Here is an 18,446-nt window from a genome sequence, read left to right as displayed (position 1 = left end):
CATGGTAACAAATGGAGGATGACAACTGGCCGGTGTCTCAAGGCCTGGCTCACACAGACAAGCTTCCCCAGGTTTGCATTAATCCAGCACATTCACTCACCATCACTGTCTCTCCTCCATGAATATAAAGGCGCCTGGATTTGTAACAGTATGTCCTTCATGACACTCAAAGCCAGCTTCATTCCCATCAATATTAAATAAAAATTAAAGCCCACTCGATATATGGGAGTGTGCATTGATTTAATATTTCACCCCAACAGTGAAAGAAGCCCTTGCTCCTGCACTCAACTTGCAATTTGGAAATAAATTGACTGATTTAGACAGAGCCAGAAAGAGAGAGAGAGCAAAAAGGGGTTTGACACGAACCTGGTCCGCCAGCACCGAGTAAGGTGACATTGCACAACAAATCACTTGCATGAATATAGAGAAAGAAAAAACGATTGCTATTTCTGAAAGCAATTTTGTTTGGTGAAGGTGTGTTGATTGCCATGTATGTGAATCTATCGCTCACATGACAGGAAGGGGCACAAGCATTTCATAACAATCAATGGCATATTTTGCTTTTAGCATAAACAATATGAGCACTAAGACTTTCATACAAAAGCAGACAAAACCTTTTTTGTTTTTTTTGAAAACATAAAAAGGCAACTTTCTGCACAGGCCTTGTGTGTTTCTACGAGGTGTCAGGCACAGTGCAACTTTTGTAACAGTGCATCCGTTGTACTTAAATTGAGCCTAATGAAGAATAATTACATAGTTAAAACCTTGATAACGGAGCAGCCCAGTAAACAGACAAAAGATGAGCTGGCCTGGAGGAAGAGTTTAAGCACACATGTACATTCGCATTACATCACCATGCCCAACTTAACCAATTTACTTTTCCAATTTCCTCCATTTCTTTGAAAACTGGTAATGTTTTTTTCCTCACATGCTCATTAAAACTGCATGTGCTAAAACTCAAATTAAATATGGATATTTATTTAGCTAAGCAACAATGTATTTTCACACCAATGTTGACCATGATATGCACTCAAAGGTCTTAGAGAGGACCATGAATGTATTTTAAAAAAAAATAAAACATAAAACGTAAAAAGGGAAATGACTGTGTAGCCTTTTCATGACTGGTTCAGTATAAATAGTAGGGAAATACTCAGTATAGTATCTTAAATATCTTATAAATATATTTGATTAAATATACATAGAATATGAGTTAAATCAGTAAAATTTTTGATATACGTACATTTCATCATAATTTAAAAATAACATTATATAAAATTATGTAATAAAAATTGATAATTCAGTAGATCATACACTATACACGGAGATGCAATATGGTGACATACTTAGGACATACATTTTATATGGAATCAATATATATTTTTATTCATTCTTATTGTTTTATTAATTCAATCATATGGAGACACAAACTGAAACTGTCCACAGCGTATACAAAAGTTCTGTGAATTCCCTCACAGATTCATCTCAATAAAAGGCTTTCAATGATACAATAATCACGACAGCACTGCCATCTCCTGGATTAATAGTTGAATAACAACAACAATAAAAAATACATAATAATAATAATAATAATAATAACCTATCATTATAAATGCAGCTGCGTTACGCAAACACTATGTAATGTAAATTTGGAATGTCTTATGGATATACGTGATAAATAAAGTGTTCGTGTAAGGGCAGCAATACAATTACAATAAAGAGTAAAAGACGAAATTATCTCATAAAACAGGTTAACAACAGGTCACGAATTTGATTGTTGATTTAATGTGTCGTCAGTCTAATCTCAGCCGGAAGGCGGATTAATGTTTCCAGTCATTTCCGCTTCAGCGAATCAACAGGAAATTTCGTAAAAATGATGTCGTGATGTTGACGCTTGGTTCTACAGCATCTCTTATCTCTGTCGTATCGATATGGCTGTTTCAACATGTCAGAAGATCACCTTCATCTCTTGCATCGTTCTCTGCATGTCTTTATTCCTACCTAAATTATTTTTACCCAGAGTGAAGAAAGAAACAGTGAAGTCGGAGGGTAAGATGAGACAAAAATGTAATCCCTCATTTAGTGTTTCAGTAATGTCAGTGCTGATTTGACCACCCCTGTGATCTCTGTGCTCAGGTCCCCTCCCCTGTTAACCTCTACCAGCTCCATAATGTGAGGATCACTTTCCCTATGTCATTTCCAAAACAAATATATCCTTATTTATTCCTACATCTTTTAAAAAACTTAACACAATAACCACTCTTTTTTTTGGGATCATTAAAACATTATACAGAGTTTTAATTTTTGTCATTTTGTTTACTTTAGTTTATTTTTGTTTTATTTCATATTTTGATAACCACTGGTTACTGAATTTTTGTACAGAAAAATTGTCTAGAAATTGCTTTATTTTAAGTGCAAGCTCTGTAAAATTATTGCATTTAATTATTTTTGAAGTTGGACCAGGACATTTTCCTCCCCCACAACACAGACATTCATTCTCTGAAGATCATGATCACTGGGACACAGACTCTCATTACAACAAGTATTACAACCCCGAGGCCATTGCCAGAGCCAAAGGTGTTGGCAAGCCAAATCTCCTGGGCCAGGTCATCCCTGTCTATGGCTTTGGGATCTTCCTTTATATCATCTACTTGTTCTTTAAAGTGAGTCTTATCAGAAGCTATTAGGAAAGCTTCTCTGTTCAGCACCTCTCCTGTAATAATAATTCCCCTAGAGAAAATATCCAACAGGTGCCATAAAATATATACAGCAAGCTGTGCTTAAGATTTTTTGCATTTATTTGATCAAAAATACAGTAAAAACATTAATATTGTTAAATGTTAATTACAATTAAAAATAACTGTTTTTTTATTTTAACATTTTAAAATGTAATTCATTACTGTGATGCAAAGATTAATTTTCAACAGCCATTACGTCAATTTTCAGGGTCACACGATCCTTCAGAAATCATTTCACTATGCTTACTTGGTGTTGAAGTAACTTTTCTGCTTAGAATTGTTTTTACTCGTCTTTACTCAACTTATCAATTTAATGCATCCTTGCGGAATAAAATAATTTATCTAAAAAAAATTTAATGGTAGTGTATATCTTCTGCAATAAATTATAAACAAAAAATGTGTTTTATTGCCATTGGTTTTATGCATACTGTGTGTGTGTGCATATATATATATATATATATATATATATATGCTTTCAGCAGAATCACTGATACTTACTTTGATCTTTCAACAGCTGACCTCTAAGGACAAACCTCATCGACAAGAGTGCCGATTCCCCATACTGCAGTCAGAACACACATTTGAAGAGATGCGTGAGTTCACATATACATCACCATATTAATTATATACTTAAAGATGTTCATCTAAATGGCACCATATATTCAAATTGTGACTTTTTTTAAAATCACATTTATGTTTTACTCTTATTGCATGCATTCTCAGCATTTCAGTATCTAAACCATATGCAACTCCAGATTAACATTGTGTCCAAGTCCTCGCAAGCTTTGTTCTCTCCCTTTTGTTCAACCCGGATTAACAATCAGAAGTAATGTTTTATAAGCCTAGCAGCTCCTAATACCAATTAACTGCATGTCTTTTGGATCAGTACTAAGAGGTTTAGCTCTATTCATCAAATGGATACCAAAGGGTGGAGGGAGCAACCGATAGAGCATCAGTACTGCACTCACTGTCTGTACAGCATGTTTATGAAAAGTTCAAACTTTTATTAAAATGAAAATACATAGTGTGGCGTCCACATGTTTCAGTGAACCTGTATCTAATATGATTCTTAACCTCATTCAATTGTCTCCCTGACAGCTACTTGTCAGCTGGCGCAGATGCAGACCAGAATGAGTGAAAAAGCCAGAGAAAAGAGAATATCTAAAGTTGTCCACCCACCTGCCAGGTAATCAGATCATATTTCTCTCCTAGCACCATCCAGTATCTTACTGATCAAAGAGCACTGACATGATCTGCTTGCCACTTCGAATGGAATCCAAAAGGAAAAGTGCTAGTTCACAGCATTACGTTTCCCAGGAAATGCATAAACTGCATGCCTGGAATGCTTTGTAAGTCGCTTTGCATAAAAGGATCTGCCAAATGCATAAATGTTTATAGTATGTAATTATTTGACCCTGCCATTATTTGGTATTTGACCCTGCACTCCATTGTTGGTTTGCTTTAATTAGTTAAGTTTTACTAGCTTTACCTTTGTGACTGCATAAGTTTTCTGATAAATGTGTATGTGTTCTAGCAGTGGCTGTGATTTGTTACTTTTCTGTTTTTTTTGTAATAAATCACTGTTTCTGACTCACCACTTGTTCTGACTTCAGGTCACGCAGGGGCACACGGAGGCGTGACGAGAGACAGCTCAAACAGTTGAAGGAGATCACCCAAATGATGCGGGAGAGAGAGTTGCGAGAGGGAGCCTCGCCGGAGGAGGAGGCCGAGGAGGCCCCTTACACTGCAGATTGGGAAGGTATACCTCAAGGCTTTGTGTTGGGTCCACTGCTGTTTCAGTTTTTTTGCCCTTGAATTAAATTTTATTCACTGCTTCCCAAGGCTATCCAGAGGAGACCTACCCAGAGTTTGGCATGCCCTCCCGTAGACACAGATTTCCTAGTGTTATACTTGAAGAACCGGACCATGTCATACCCACAGCAGAGGAGCTTGCTGAGAGAATGGAGAAGGAAGAAGAGGAGGATGAACCTGATGATGCATGTACTAATGAGGAGATGAAAGTGGAGAATAATGAGGGAGAAAAAGAAGAGGATGAGAAAGATGATGAGGAATATGAAGAGGATGAATATGAGGAAGTGGAGGACGAGGAGGCGGAGGAGGAAGATGAGGACGAGATTGGAGAAGACCAGCCCTGTCTTCCTAAAAGTATTGATGAGGAAGATGAGAAACTTGAGTACCCAGGTGAAAAAGAAGAGGAACAGAAATCAAGCAGGAGAAGACGACAAATCACTTTTAGTGATCACAGACACGTCTTCCATTATCCAAAGGGTGGAGCTGTTGGCTGCAAGTATGAGGAAGAGGAGGAAGAAGAACATGATGGAGAAGAAGAGGAGGTTGATGATGACGAAGGGAAAGAAGAGGAAGAAAGTGGTGATGATGAAGACTGTGAAGAAGAAGAGGAGGAAGATCAACATAATGAAGATGGGAAGGGTGTGACAGAGAAGGAGGAGGAGGATCCCCTGATGGAGGCTGAGAGCCTGGGATTCAATGATGAAGTGGAATGTGATACTGAGGAACAGGAAGTAGACCTCATTGACTTCCTACAAACATACCAACCTGAGGTAACCGTCATCTCAAACAAGTCAGAGTCTCCCAAAGCTCAAGCCTCTGGGACTCTTAGAATGCGTCACAAGAAACAAAAAGTGAATAAGTGACGAGTCTGTCAAAAAAAACAATAGTCTTCTGTTCTACCCTCTAGTTCAAACATACCTTACTGTGAATCTTTCTTGCTTATCTTAAGGAAACAGTTTCTCTGTAAGCATTTAGGCTTTTCTGAGATTTCATTAATCTGTTTCCAAGAACAGCTAGACAACATTTTAGAGTGTGTTGTCAAAAAAGGCACTTTTAAGACCCTTTTCCCAGAGAAAATCTTTATCAATAAAACATTTCTGAACAGAAGTAGCTTTTTATGAAAATTATTTCATGAAAACAGAAGTACTGTACCACAAATGCAATGATTTCATCTTAAATATTTGTGAAAGATGTGAAAATTCACGTTCAGATTTTTTTCATATTTTGAGTACTGTATACAAACACTTTATATTGACCAATGTACACATTTTACAAAACAGTGTGACATAACAGTTATACATTATCACTTTAACACAAGAGTGGTGAGATGATTTTTTTCCAAACTATAAAAAAATAGCAGAAAAACACTTTTCATTTGACATTTTCAGTGTTTTTAACCATTTAGAGCAAACCGAAAATGTTAGAGCATTACATGAAGTATAGAAAGTGCTGGAATGGTTTCACAAGGCAGTTATTAACAAACTGTAATAACTTACACAGATTTCTTTGCAGTTTCGCTCAAGAATTTAATATATATTTTATATTCTTTTCTAAAAAAAAAAAAAAAAAGTAATATTAAAAATACTTTTCTGGGGGAAAGATACGTTTCAAAATGTAAATGTCTAAAGTCACAACATATCTATGACAAAAAGAATAGTAACAAAAAAGGTAAGCCATTTGCATCACACTTCATGCCTTTATCTTGGATGAAGAAACATTCTAAAAGTTATTTTTAGCCTAAAATGCAGTTTTGTGCAATTAAGAATGTTCTGTTTGATGGAAACAATGGAAATGTTTCACATTAAACCAAAGGGGCTCTCAGCAGGAAACAAAATGATGATAGATGAATTTCTTAAAAGCAAATTCATTCAAAATTAACGTTTTAGATTTCAGACAATGACAAGATTTTTGAAGACTTTGCGGTGACGTTTGAAATGAAAAATAGAATGATAAACAAACTGCAAATCATGCTAATGCATTATAGAGCAGATCTAGTAAACCTATGTGGCCATCTGAAGACTTCTACAACACTTTAAAGAATAGTTTGGCTTTAAGGTACAGCAGGTCTTTGTATCAGGATTTTTTAAAAATTAAATTGCCACACTGATAATATAACTTCACTTATTTCCTTTCTTCATTAATCAGCACTGTTTAGAACAGACAGAAGTGTACAAGCTATAGTACAATTAAAGATGATGATTTGAGTTTTGTGTAAATTCCATTCGGACACTTTGTTTGATCCACATTTTCACAACTACCCTCATGCAGCAGATTTCATAGATGACTTGAACAAACGGAGTATGTTTACATGCACAGTAGTAATCAAGCTTCAATCACTTTATCAAGTTCTGGTAGTCAAACTCTGCAAACATCTGACCAATGCAATTTCAGCTGGACTAAAGTGTTTCCATGACAAATGATTAATGTAGGCAGACAGAAAGCAAATTTTAAAAAATGCATGTAAACGAACTTACTCGCTTCATTGTCATTGGAGTGACTCTGTTCAGGAAAATCAGCTACTTCACAAGTAGGCAACTAAAGCTGATCTTTCTGGAAAGCTACAGCCCAGTATACTGGAAATATACAGGTTGTTTTCAAGAACAAAGACAGAAGCTTAAAAGGACCTGCATGACAAACAACACTGGCTGAAGAAAACAATGTAGCATCTCACCATCTTCAAGCATCACAAGTGTTTTGTCCAAAGGCACGATATTTACAGCTTTTACCATTAATCTCTGAATAAAGTGCTCAGTACATTCCCCTACAAATGTAGCGGGTCAGTATGAGATGATAATGTACTTACCCTGATATTGACCCTCACGTAAAATGACTTACTACACACTTCTTCCACCACGTAGGACTTCAGGTGCTTTCACACTAGAGCTACTGGTGTGGACCTGGATATGGTAAACCATCCATTTTGGATCTCATGCCCTCTTAAAACTGTATATAAACCGTCCAGGAGGACACAAAGTCATAATGATTACATCTATTTTGTGGAATTGTCACACATTCATCAGTTGAATTTGAATAAATCTGCACCAAAAGCTCTAATGTGAAGGCACCTTGGTCAAGCTTTGTGCTTGAAGCACAGTGAATTATGGGCATGGGGGTAAGACACAAGCAGCTGATGGCATGGAAATGTATAAATACATAAATAGTGGTTAAATATGTCAGACTGTCATACTTCATGCTGGCTTTGGAGTCCTTGTGGAGCATGTGATACGTTACATATTTAAATGGCATGTTGAATGACACAAGTGACATGCATGACTGAAGAAATGTCACATATTAAAGTCATTTACAAAAGTTCATTAAATCAAATAGCCAAACTGTTATAGCACAGCTACATGTTATATTTCTTGTGAAAACTCATAATTGATTGGTTAGTGAACATTAATTCTTTTAGAATTATGGCAAAATTATTTTCATTTTTAATCTTAGGGACAAAAGTATAACTAAAAGATCCTTCTTTTAACATTAGCAAAATGTTAGTTTTACCTTGACAGTTAAGTAAAGAAAGCGAGTAGGAGATTTTTGACTGTCGATTCGAATGAATGCATCCTCTTCTTATAATCGTCCCAGTTTGAGCTTTGAAGTCTTTGTGCTTTCCCCTAACTGTGATGCTCTTTTTAAAAAAAGCAGAAATGCCACTTTGCTCACGCACATTCACACAAGACCCAAACTCGATACGCATTCATGCCTCCAAAGGAGGATCTTGAGAGAGGGACCCTGCTGCTTTGGAGTTCACCGCAGCCCTTAACTCAGTTATTGGGATTGTAAAGCAATCTGGCTGGGTCCTTTCGAGCTTGTGGCTGGCAGAGAGAGATAGTTACTCACAGGCTAGCTTGCTGTCAAAACTGGACAGAGCAATAGCAAATGCCTGCAGGGCACACATGGGGTAGTTGTAGTCCATTGTGAAGACGTCCTCTGCTACACGACCAAACTGCATCACGATGTAATCCGCTGCATACATGAAAGACAGAATACAGGGATGAGAATACAGACAAAACATACTGTTTCTAAAATAAAAATCCATTTCTGGAGTATGTGATGTATGTTCCATGTTTAGTGCCTAAAAAGTGTTTGGACAATTTTGGACACTAAAGTAACTATTTAATGTGTCAGATTTGCATTGCATTACATGCAAAATATTGAACTAAGTGGCTTTGGCAAACAAATGATGCTAGAGCTTTTCTCAGCACTAACAAAACTTTTCTAGGTCCCTTTTTCAACTATTTTTAACCATGGTCTCAAGGTCATTTCAGATAGATCCTCTTGTGTTCAAGGGATAGTTCATCGAACAATGAAAATTTTGTCATCATTTACTCACCCATATGTCGTTCCTGTATGAGTTTCTTTCTTATGTTGAACATAAAAGAAGATATTTTGAAGAATGCTGGTAATCAAATATTCGATGGTCCCCATTGACTTCCATAGTACTTCTTTCCCTACTCTGGAACAGTTTGAATATTCAAAACTCTTCAAAATGTATACATTTTTCATGTTCAAAATGAGAATGAACCTTATACAGGTTTATATAGGTTATAGGTTAAAATCTTAAATTTTGGGTGAACTATTCCTTCCAGACTAGCAGAATAACCATTGGTTGTAGTTCATAAAATTAACATGTTCCACAATGTTTGACAATCAGACTTTTTGACTCTATTTTGAATAACATATTGGTTTATATATTGAAAGTCAACAGACTTCATTTTGATTGAAACGTGTTTATGCTAAGTTATGCTGTTGTTATGCTATATTTCTTTGAAATGAATTGCACTTGTTTACATACACATTACTTAATGGACTATATTAAAATTAAAACTTTAAACATTTTACAAAATCATTGAATTAAAAGTATAAATCAAATGTTATATATATATATATATATATATATATATATATATATATATATATATATATATATAAAATTGTTTTTTTACCAGTATATATTCCACTACAGATGGATTTTAATTCATTCACTACATTTAAACATTGATATTGTTCCGAAATGACTATTTTTCCTTGAATTCACAATGCAAACCAAATAGTACACAAAACTAATATGATCATTTTTAACTCACGGTCATTGTCATGAATTATCTGAAAATTTTTGACAGATGCTTGGGTGACCCTGCCATGGAAGTTGAGCACATATGATTGTGTATCATCGTTCCACACAGGCGTCTTGTTGTGAAGCTCTATCACACTCTCTGTGCTTTTGTTCTGCCATCGAGCCAGTAGAGACTCATGGTCCTGCAAAATAACAGACAGATGTGGGGGATTAGCTTTCCATTAGACCAACATTTTTATACAAAATATAGGTCAAGGGATATTGGTTGCCTCAGACTAATGTTTTACATAAAACATACATTAACTAGTATTTTACTGCTCATGTAACACAAATGTCACATAAATTAACAAACTGAAAAAGATTTACGTAAAAAGTAGGTTAAAAACTTCAATATGATATCATCAGCTCCACATTTGAACAGCTTCTTCTATTTTATTTTGAGAACTACAATTACTCTTTTGATATTCTAGCTAATCACAGCCTATTTACACACAAATAGGCCTACAGTACATGCTGGATTTATGCTATCCTAAACAGCCTTGCACTCACATTTCGAGGCCTTATGGAGACTCTTTCATGGTCCATGTTCATTCCAGGAATAATGACACTCATCTTTCGAGGCCCCTTGAACCCTAAAACATTAGTTTCCTGCGGAACAGAACACAAACATATGAATTAGTCACCATGTTTATATACATGTGACTCACATCTACTTACTGAAGAGGAATTCTTCTTAGAAAACGTTCATGTACACAAACATTTCATTTCCTCTTTTTCCTTTATCAGTGGTATTGCTATGTATACAAATAACCAGCAGAGGTCAGGCTTGGCTCTTTGTTGTTCGTGGCTTTAAGATGTAGTGCCCTTAGGGCTGGGTGCTGGCCATTGACCAAGATCATGCTCACAAACTCACGTAGCAGATTGCGGCAAGCTCCTGTCTTAGATTCCCTGCTTCTAGGCTGGAGGTGGTCTTGACTGGGTTCAGACCACTGTCATATACCGTAAACTTGGTACCCATAATGTTCGATCTGTGGGGATAAAAATTGAAATTCATACAATGAAGTTTTCAGCGTCACAGCAAAGGGATGAATCTCCTAAAGATTGTCAAGAATATGTTCAAGCCATATTTCCCACCAAAATCGAAAGAAGAAAAATAAAAATCATATAAATGAAAGTGTAGCAATACGAAATATGCTATTAGAACACATTTCATATCAAAAGTTTGTTTTGAAATGTGCTGTAATGAGACTCAGACATCAGCATGCACACAGTTGCTCTCTCCTCATATGAATGAGGACACGCCAGCACTCAGGCAATGAACCCAATTACAGTTTTAAATAGGTTCAGCAGTGAACACATGCACACAAACTCATTAAAGGTCCCTCTAGAAGTTTAGAAAGAGACACACGCCTCTTGTCTGTAAGAACAGCATTGATTTAAGTTACGCTACCTTATGAAACACGACACAATGGTTCATCTTTAAATATACCTCAGTTTGCCAATAAAGCTCTCGCCGCCTCGTGAGAGGTCAGTAGGGTCGATGGAGATGAGGTAATTGGATGTTTTGCTCTTCTTTCTCTTCCTCCCGGCTAAAAGGAAAACCTAATGTATAACAGAACAACAGCACAAAACCGACATCAAAAACATCCAACAGAGATTGAGACATAAACAAACAATCAGAGACCATAAAAGAATTTCCATAAACAACTATTATACTATTATGTGTGTATATACACATACACACACACACACACACACTGAACAAAATTATAAACGCAACACTTTTGTTTTTGCCCCCATTTTTCACGAGCTGAACTCTAAGATCCAAGACTTTTCTATGTACACAAAAGGCCTATTTCTCTCAAATGTTGTTCATAAATCTGTCTGTGTTAGTGAGCACTTCTCCTTTGCCGAGATAATCCATCCACCTCAGGTGTGGCATATCAACATGCTGATTAGACAGCATGATTATTGCACAGGTGAGCCTTAGGCTGGACACAATAAAAGGCCACTCTAAAATGTACAGTTTTACTGTATTGGGGGGGTGAAAACCAGTCAGCATCTGGTGTGACCACCATTTTCCTCACGCAGTGCAACACATCTCCTTCGCATAGAGCTGATTAGGTTGTGCACTCCTCTTCAATGGCTGTGCGAAGTTGCTGGATATTGGCAGGAACTGGAACATGGTGTCGTATACACCGATCCAGAGCATCCCAAATATGCTCAATGGGTGACATGTCCAGTGAGTATGCTGGCCATGCAAGAACTGGTATGTTTTCAGCTTCCAGGAATTGTGTACAGATCCTTGCAACATGGGGCCATGCATTATCATGCTGCAACATGAGGTGATGGTCGTGAATACACCAATCCTAAGTGCCAGACGCCATCGAATGTGAGCATTTGCCCACTCAAGTCGGTTACGACAACGAACTGCAGTCAGGTCGAGACCCCGATGAGGACAATGAGCATGCAGATGAGCATGAGACGGTTTCTGACAGTTTGTGCAGAAATTCTTTGGTTATGCAAACCGATTGTTGCAGCAGCTGTCCCGGGTGGCTGGTCTCAGACGATCTTGGAGGTGAACATGCTGGATGTGGAGGTCCTGGGCTGGTGTGGTTACACATGGTCTGCGGTTGTGAGGCCGGCTGGATGTACTGCCAAATTCTCTGAAACGCCTTTGGAGACGGCTTATGGTAGAGAAATGAACATTGAATTCACGGGCAACAGCTCTGGTGGACATTCCTGCAGTCAGCATGCCAATTGCACGCTCCCTCAAAACTTGCGACATCTGTGGCATTGTGCTGTGTGATAAAACTGCACATTTTAGAGTGGCCTTTTATTGTGTCCAGCCTAAGGCACAAGAATCATGCTGTCTAATCAGCATGTTGATATGCCACACCTGTGAGGTGGATGGATTATCTCGGCAAAGGAGAAGTGCTCACTAACACAGATTTAGACAGATTTGTGAACAACATTTGAGAGAAATAGGCCTTTTGTGTACATAGAAAAAGTATTAGATCTTTGAGTTCAGCTCATGAAAAATGGGGGCAAAAACAAGTGTTGTGTTTATAACTTTGTTCAGTGTATACACACACACACACACACACTCACAGTGTATATACACAGTGGTGACCAAAATTATTAGAACACTAGTATTTTCACCAGATAAAAATGGTTTTAAGTCAGTTATTTCTCTCTTTGCTGTAGCGTGTCAGTAGGGAATATCAGTTTACATTTCCAAACACTCATTTTGCTATTAATTGTAATAAACCAGTGAGATTTTTGTTTGACAAAAGCAGTGCTCCACACAGAGATCTGATCTCATCATCATCCTGCTGTCTGGAATGACATGAAGAAACAGAACAAACTGAGACAGACTAAATCCAGAAGAACTGTGGCAACATCTCCAAGATGCTTCAAGAGACCTACCTGCAAAGCTATAGTACTGTTAAAAGTTTTAGGCACTTGTGGGGAAATGCTGTAAAATGAGGATGCTGTCAAAAATAATGTCACAAATAGATTCTTTATCAATTAACTTCTATTAACTAAATTAAAAATCAACATTTGGTGTGACCATCCTTTGATGTTTAAAGCAGCTTTTGCCCTAGGTGCGCTTGCGCATAGTTTTTCAGGTAGCTTTGCAAGTAGGTTTCTTGAAGCCTCTTGGAGACGTTGCCACAGTTCTTCTGGATTTAGTCTGTCTCAGTTTGTTCTGTTTCTTCACGTCATTCCAGACAAACTGGATGTTGTTTAGATCAGATCTCTGTGTGGAGCACTGGCTGTTGTCAGACTCCTTGTGCAAACAAAAATCTCACTAGATTATTACAATTAATGGCAAAATGAATGTTTGTAAGTGTAAACTAATATTTCCTCCTGACAAGCTACAGCAAAAGATAGAAATAACTGACTTAAAAACATTTTTTCGGTGTGTGTGTTTTTGGGAAATTATTGTTTATAGGAAAATATAATTTATAATTATATTTAAAATATAACATATTTATATATGTGTTATTCTATTTGGTAAATAAGACAGCTATAATACATTGTTTTTAACATATGATTTATGATTTAGTCCTGATATTTTTAGGATAAGCAGCAATATTATAGTTAACTGTCATTTAGCTAAATCTCCCTTCGGGCTAAATTTGGTTCCTTTCATCAGAATCAATCATTTCAAGCCCTTCGGCAAATTAGAGGAATGGAGTGTCACTGACTGGGCTTGATTGCTGGGGCACAACAATGATGACTTCCAAATAAGCCAAAACTCTTTAGAAAAGCTGGAAATAATCACTGTTTCGTTGTGCCTGACCTTCTTGCCATCCTCTCTCTCCAGATGGAGGTAGTAAGTGGGGTACATGCCCCTGTCCATGCCCTTCTTATCCCGTGTGATCCGGCATTTCACAGTCACCCCTTGGGGTGCGGGTCTGAGAATGAACTCCTCCAGGTCATCCACGTCAATCAACGGTTCATTGGCCAATGGGGTGGAAGCTGAGGTCGCCTCCTGTCACATTGATTAGGCAGATAGAGATCGTTCCCAGTCAATTATAAATTTACACGGTGGAAGAAATGTACATTTATGGATTATTACAAATACACAATCATATTTCTGTATATTATATATTCTTATTTAAACCTGGAAAAAAGCATTCATTTTTTAAAACAAATTAACTGTAAAATGATGGAAAAAGGTAAAATAAATAAATAACCTTTGTACATTATTATTATTTAGTCATTTAGCAGACGCTTTTATCCAAAGCGACTTACAAATGAACATGAATTGTACATGTAGATTTTTTATTTTTTTTGCCCTAAAAAAGTAAAACCCAGGTACTCAAGTCAAGTAAGGGGAACTCCATTGTGCAGACGGTCATATGTGCTTGCTTTTATTAAATGAAAAAATGTAGCAGTATTTCCACTAGAGCACTCAGCTGTTTGGACCCAGGGTAAATGAATCAAACGTCCCTGTGGTCTGAAATGCAAGCAGCTAGGATTAAAACTGAAATGTTAAAGTGCAACAAAGTAGCCCAGTGACGTTAGTAGGGTCAGGCCCAAGAGACATGGATGAGTCACTACACAACCAAATAAATAACAGACCGATTTAGACTACACGACTTTAGTTTACTGGAATAACTTGGAGAACTGACAAATAACATGCACAAGAATGTGTGTGTGTGGTTTTTTTTTTTTTGCATGTATACGCAAAAGTGAAAAATACAAGAGTGGTCACCCTTTCTTTAAAGTTCATAGATTTTATTTTAATGCATTTCTCTTTGCATTTTCTGCAGTGTGACAAATAAATACATCTTTAAAATGTCCAAGTATTATCTCAATTAATAAAAGCATAAAAATGATTTAGAATTTAGATTAAATATTACAGCCACACCACAGGTATTCTCCTTATTGACTTATCTACAAATACATTTTTATTTTCTACAAAATACTGTACACTGTGATCACCATTGAGACGGTGGTAAGAGCAGGGGTTTCAAACAGGCACGGTTTCCATCAAGTTATTTTAAGAAAGTAATCATTTCACTGTTGCCATAGGAAACAACAGGACTATGACCCTCCATTTCCAGCATTGCAGACTTTGTGCCAAGGTAGACACAAGAGAATACATCCTAGCATGACAATACACAGACTGCTAGTGTCAGCATTGTACATGTAACACTACTGGACACTGAGGAGACACATTTGAAGCTAACACACATAGGCCGCTTGAAATAGCAGTCAACCTTCAATTTTAACATCTCAGAATAGACAGGAATGGACAAGGAGTGACCTTTACCAGCACTATGCAAAACTGCTAGTTGGGGAATCATCAAAAGATACAGTCGACAATGTATCATATTCTGTGGGTGTGGTGGGCAAGTCAGAATCTTATTGGTGCAGAACTGCATCTAATCCGATGATGATCATGATGATACTTTATTGTCAGACAAGTCTGAAATTTTTCCCGCATAACAGTATCTATGTTTACAACATTCAACACCAACAAATACATTTAATCTACACAGTACAAAAGTATCATACATTATACAGTATATTACACTTACATAAGTATTACATTATCCAAGGATCACAGTAATCTAAGGATCTTTAACCTTTTGCAGGCCAAGGACCCCTTGATGTATGGAACAGTGAGCCTCTGTTACATACTGTAAAAAAATTGTGTTACATACTAGACGAGGCCTATCACAACTTGCCTATAGTACCAATGTAATTGCCTTACATGTTATGATGCTTATATTGCAACCTCATTAAAATAATTAAATTCTCATTAAATTCTATCTGTACAGATGTTCAGAGTCATGTATGTGTGTATTGCAATTTAATTTTACTTCCTTTTAATGGATTTTAAAGGATTTAATGCTTAAAAAAATCTAATGTGGTAGGGACAATGAAACCTCTCTCTTTCTTAGCTTTAGCTTTATTTAAACTTTGTATTTATATATTATATATTTTACTATATTATGTTTTTATTTAATACATATTAAATACATATGTTTTAATACAAAAACACACACATTTTTTTCCCAAACACTTACAAAATACACTACTATTTAAAAGAGATATATATATAGTCTCTCATGCTCATCAAAGCCACATTTATTTATTTATTCAAAAATATAAAAACAGTAATATCACACCACTTCCAAATATGCAGAGAAAGTAGTCTACCTTGCTGGACTTTTTGCTGGTGGCAGATCCAGGTCTTGTGTTGCTGTTGAGCTGAGATGAACTTGAGCTGACCAAATCATCTTCATCATCCTCTTCATCAAAGTTCATGCTACTGGAGATTCCTTTGAACAAGAAAAAATATTGAGGTGCTAATCAAACAGTGTGTCGATAGCTGAACATGAGGAGAGAACAGCAGAAGGCATAAAGCAAACATGGAGGCATTATGCAGTGCAAATAACTGCGCTCTGATGCCAAAAGAGCATACGGCATGAAATTCAGCAGACGCAGCAAACTGAGTACATTTGGATAAAAAAAAAAAAAAAAAAACTTCACTCTTTTAATCAGTTAAACAAATTAGCAGAAAATGGGATGCACAGGACAAGATGATTGTCCACAGTCCAGATCGGCTCAAACCAGCTCTAATAAGTCATGCAGAGAGTAAAGACATGATCTAATCCAAATATGTCACGGAAGGAGGAGAGAGAAGCAGACACTGAATCTGAATGCTATAGCATGTAAGTAGATCTCAAAGTGTTAGTCGCCAGATGATGATACATGACGTTGTTTGCATGTTAGGCGATCAGTAATACTGAGGAACGATCTGCAAATCTGCATGGCTTAAGATCGTAGGGGTCTCGCCATCTGTCTCTCTCCCCACTCTCGTTTGTGTTACTCTGAGGACTATCGCTGGTGTACCTTTCTTCAGCATGGTGACCCGTAGGTCCTGTTTGCCCTGTGACTGTGTGCTGCCCACTGCCTCACTCTGGCCCTCTGCCTCGCTCTCCTGGGCAGGTGAGTGGCCCACTGTCAGGATCTGAATCTGGTTGCCCAGCTCCTGACCCTCATCCTGGAAGGCAGCGGGCCCATCAATTCCTGTGGTACCACCACAACACAGTAACACTGTTAACTCCACTACATCAACCGTCTTGCATCCACGTTGGTGTCACAGAATAATGGTGTTCATGGAAATATGGAGACAGACATTCAAATCTTAATGAGTGAATGAATCCCTCTGCAGTATTAAGAGTCTAATTGATGGTTCTTTGTGACACAAACACTACCGGTCGAAAGTCTGGAATTATTTAGATTTTTTAAATGTTCTCTAAAGTTTATTACGCTCACCAAGGCTGCATTTATTTGATTAATAATAAAAAATACAACAGAAACAGCAGTAATATTGTGAAAATATTTTAAAGTGTAATTTATTCCTTTGATGGCAAGCCTTTTACTTCAGTCTTCAGTGTCACACATTCCTTCAGAAGCCATTCTAATATGCTGATTTGTTGCTCAGTTATTAATAATGTTTTTTATTATTATCAGTGTTTCAGCATTCTTTTGTGAATAGAAGTTCAAAAGAAGAGTACTATAGAAACAGAAATGTTTTGTATAATTATAAATTACTTTACTGTCATCCATTTAATGCATCCCTGCTGAATAAAAGTATTAATTTCTTTCATTTTTAATTTTTTTAAAGAAATCAGCATATTAGAAAGATTTCTGAAGGACCATGTGACACTTAAGACTTGAGTAATGGCTGGAATAAATCACAGGAATACATACATTTTTAAAATATATTCGAATTGAAAATAATTTATTTAATTGTAATAATATTTAGCAATATTACTTTTACTGTATTTTGATCAGTGCAGCCTTGGTAAGCATAAGACACTTCTTTCAATAACATTAAAAAATCTTAATCATTTCAAACTCTTGGCTGGTAGTGTATGCAATATATAACCTTCTCATAGATCTTTGCATGTGCTGTTGCTTTTAAACGCCCTTTGGGTTTCAAGAATTTGCCGTCGTTTATTTACAGATGCTCTTATGTCAGCCTGCATTTTGTATTTCATCCAATTAGCCACTATCAGCGAAAGAACATGTTGTCCCGGTCAAGCACAGCTACATGCAACTGTCCAGATTATAGCTACCATCCATCCATGCATCCAACCAGGCCAAATCAAGTCATTATAGCTATCGAGACCTTTGGTTCCCCTCCAAGGATTCATCTGCTGAACAATGTCAGAGAATTAGCTCTGACTAAATGGCCAAGAGGCATTAGTGCTCGTGATTGCACAAAAATCCGTATTGCATTTAGACTATGATTGTCACTGAAGTTAAAGTGACCTGTGACGGGGCTCCTT

The 18,446-nt window shown here is 36.8% G+C and overlaps 2 protein-coding genes across 2 annotated transcripts in view; one reads left to right on the top strand and one right to left on the bottom strand.

Annotated features, from left to right (window-relative positions):
• Positions 1-1,928: 1,928 nt before the first annotated feature.
• Positions 1,929-5,652, top strand: LOC306872852 (protein RIC-3-like; the record flags this gene model as incomplete). Its single annotated transcript, XM_079421729.1, has 6 exons — positions 1,929-2,046; positions 2,452-2,660; positions 3,250-3,328; positions 3,834-3,921; positions 4,349-4,494; positions 4,578-5,652. The coding sequence occupies 6 exons, from the start codon at positions 1,929-1,931 to the stop codon at positions 5,408-5,410; spliced, it is 1,473 nt and encodes a 490-aa protein (XP_079277855.1). The 3' UTR covers positions 5,411-5,652.
• A 2,310-nt stretch (positions 5,653-7,962) lies between these two features.
• LOC306869947 (tubby protein homolog) overlaps positions 7,963-18,446 on the bottom strand; it is a gene marked incomplete at its 5' end in the record, with an annotated part of 93,654 nt that continues 83,170 nt past the window's right edge. Inside the window, 8 exons of the mRNA XM_079416915.1 lie at positions 7,963-8,513; positions 9,635-9,806; positions 10,174-10,272; positions 10,538-10,652; positions 11,114-11,226; positions 13,934-14,125; positions 16,306-16,427; positions 17,002-17,178. Of these exons, the coding sequence (XP_079273041.1) occupies positions 8,380-8,513; positions 9,635-9,806; positions 10,174-10,272; positions 10,538-10,652; positions 11,114-11,226; positions 13,934-14,125; positions 16,306-16,427; positions 17,002-17,178 (1,124 nt within the window). The 3' untranslated portion in view covers positions 7,963-8,379. The remainder of the gene's footprint in view (positions 8,514-9,634; positions 9,807-10,173; positions 10,273-10,537; positions 10,653-11,113; positions 11,227-13,933; positions 14,126-16,305; positions 16,428-17,001; positions 17,179-18,446) is intronic.

Source organism: Barbus barbus (assembly GCF_936440315.1).
Source record: "Barbus barbus genome assembly, chromosome: 1".
In the NCBI taxonomy this organism is placed as follows: Eukaryota; Metazoa; Chordata; class Actinopteri; order Cypriniformes; family Cyprinidae; genus Barbus; species Barbus barbus.
This window is presented reverse-complemented; position numbering and strand designations above follow the sequence as displayed.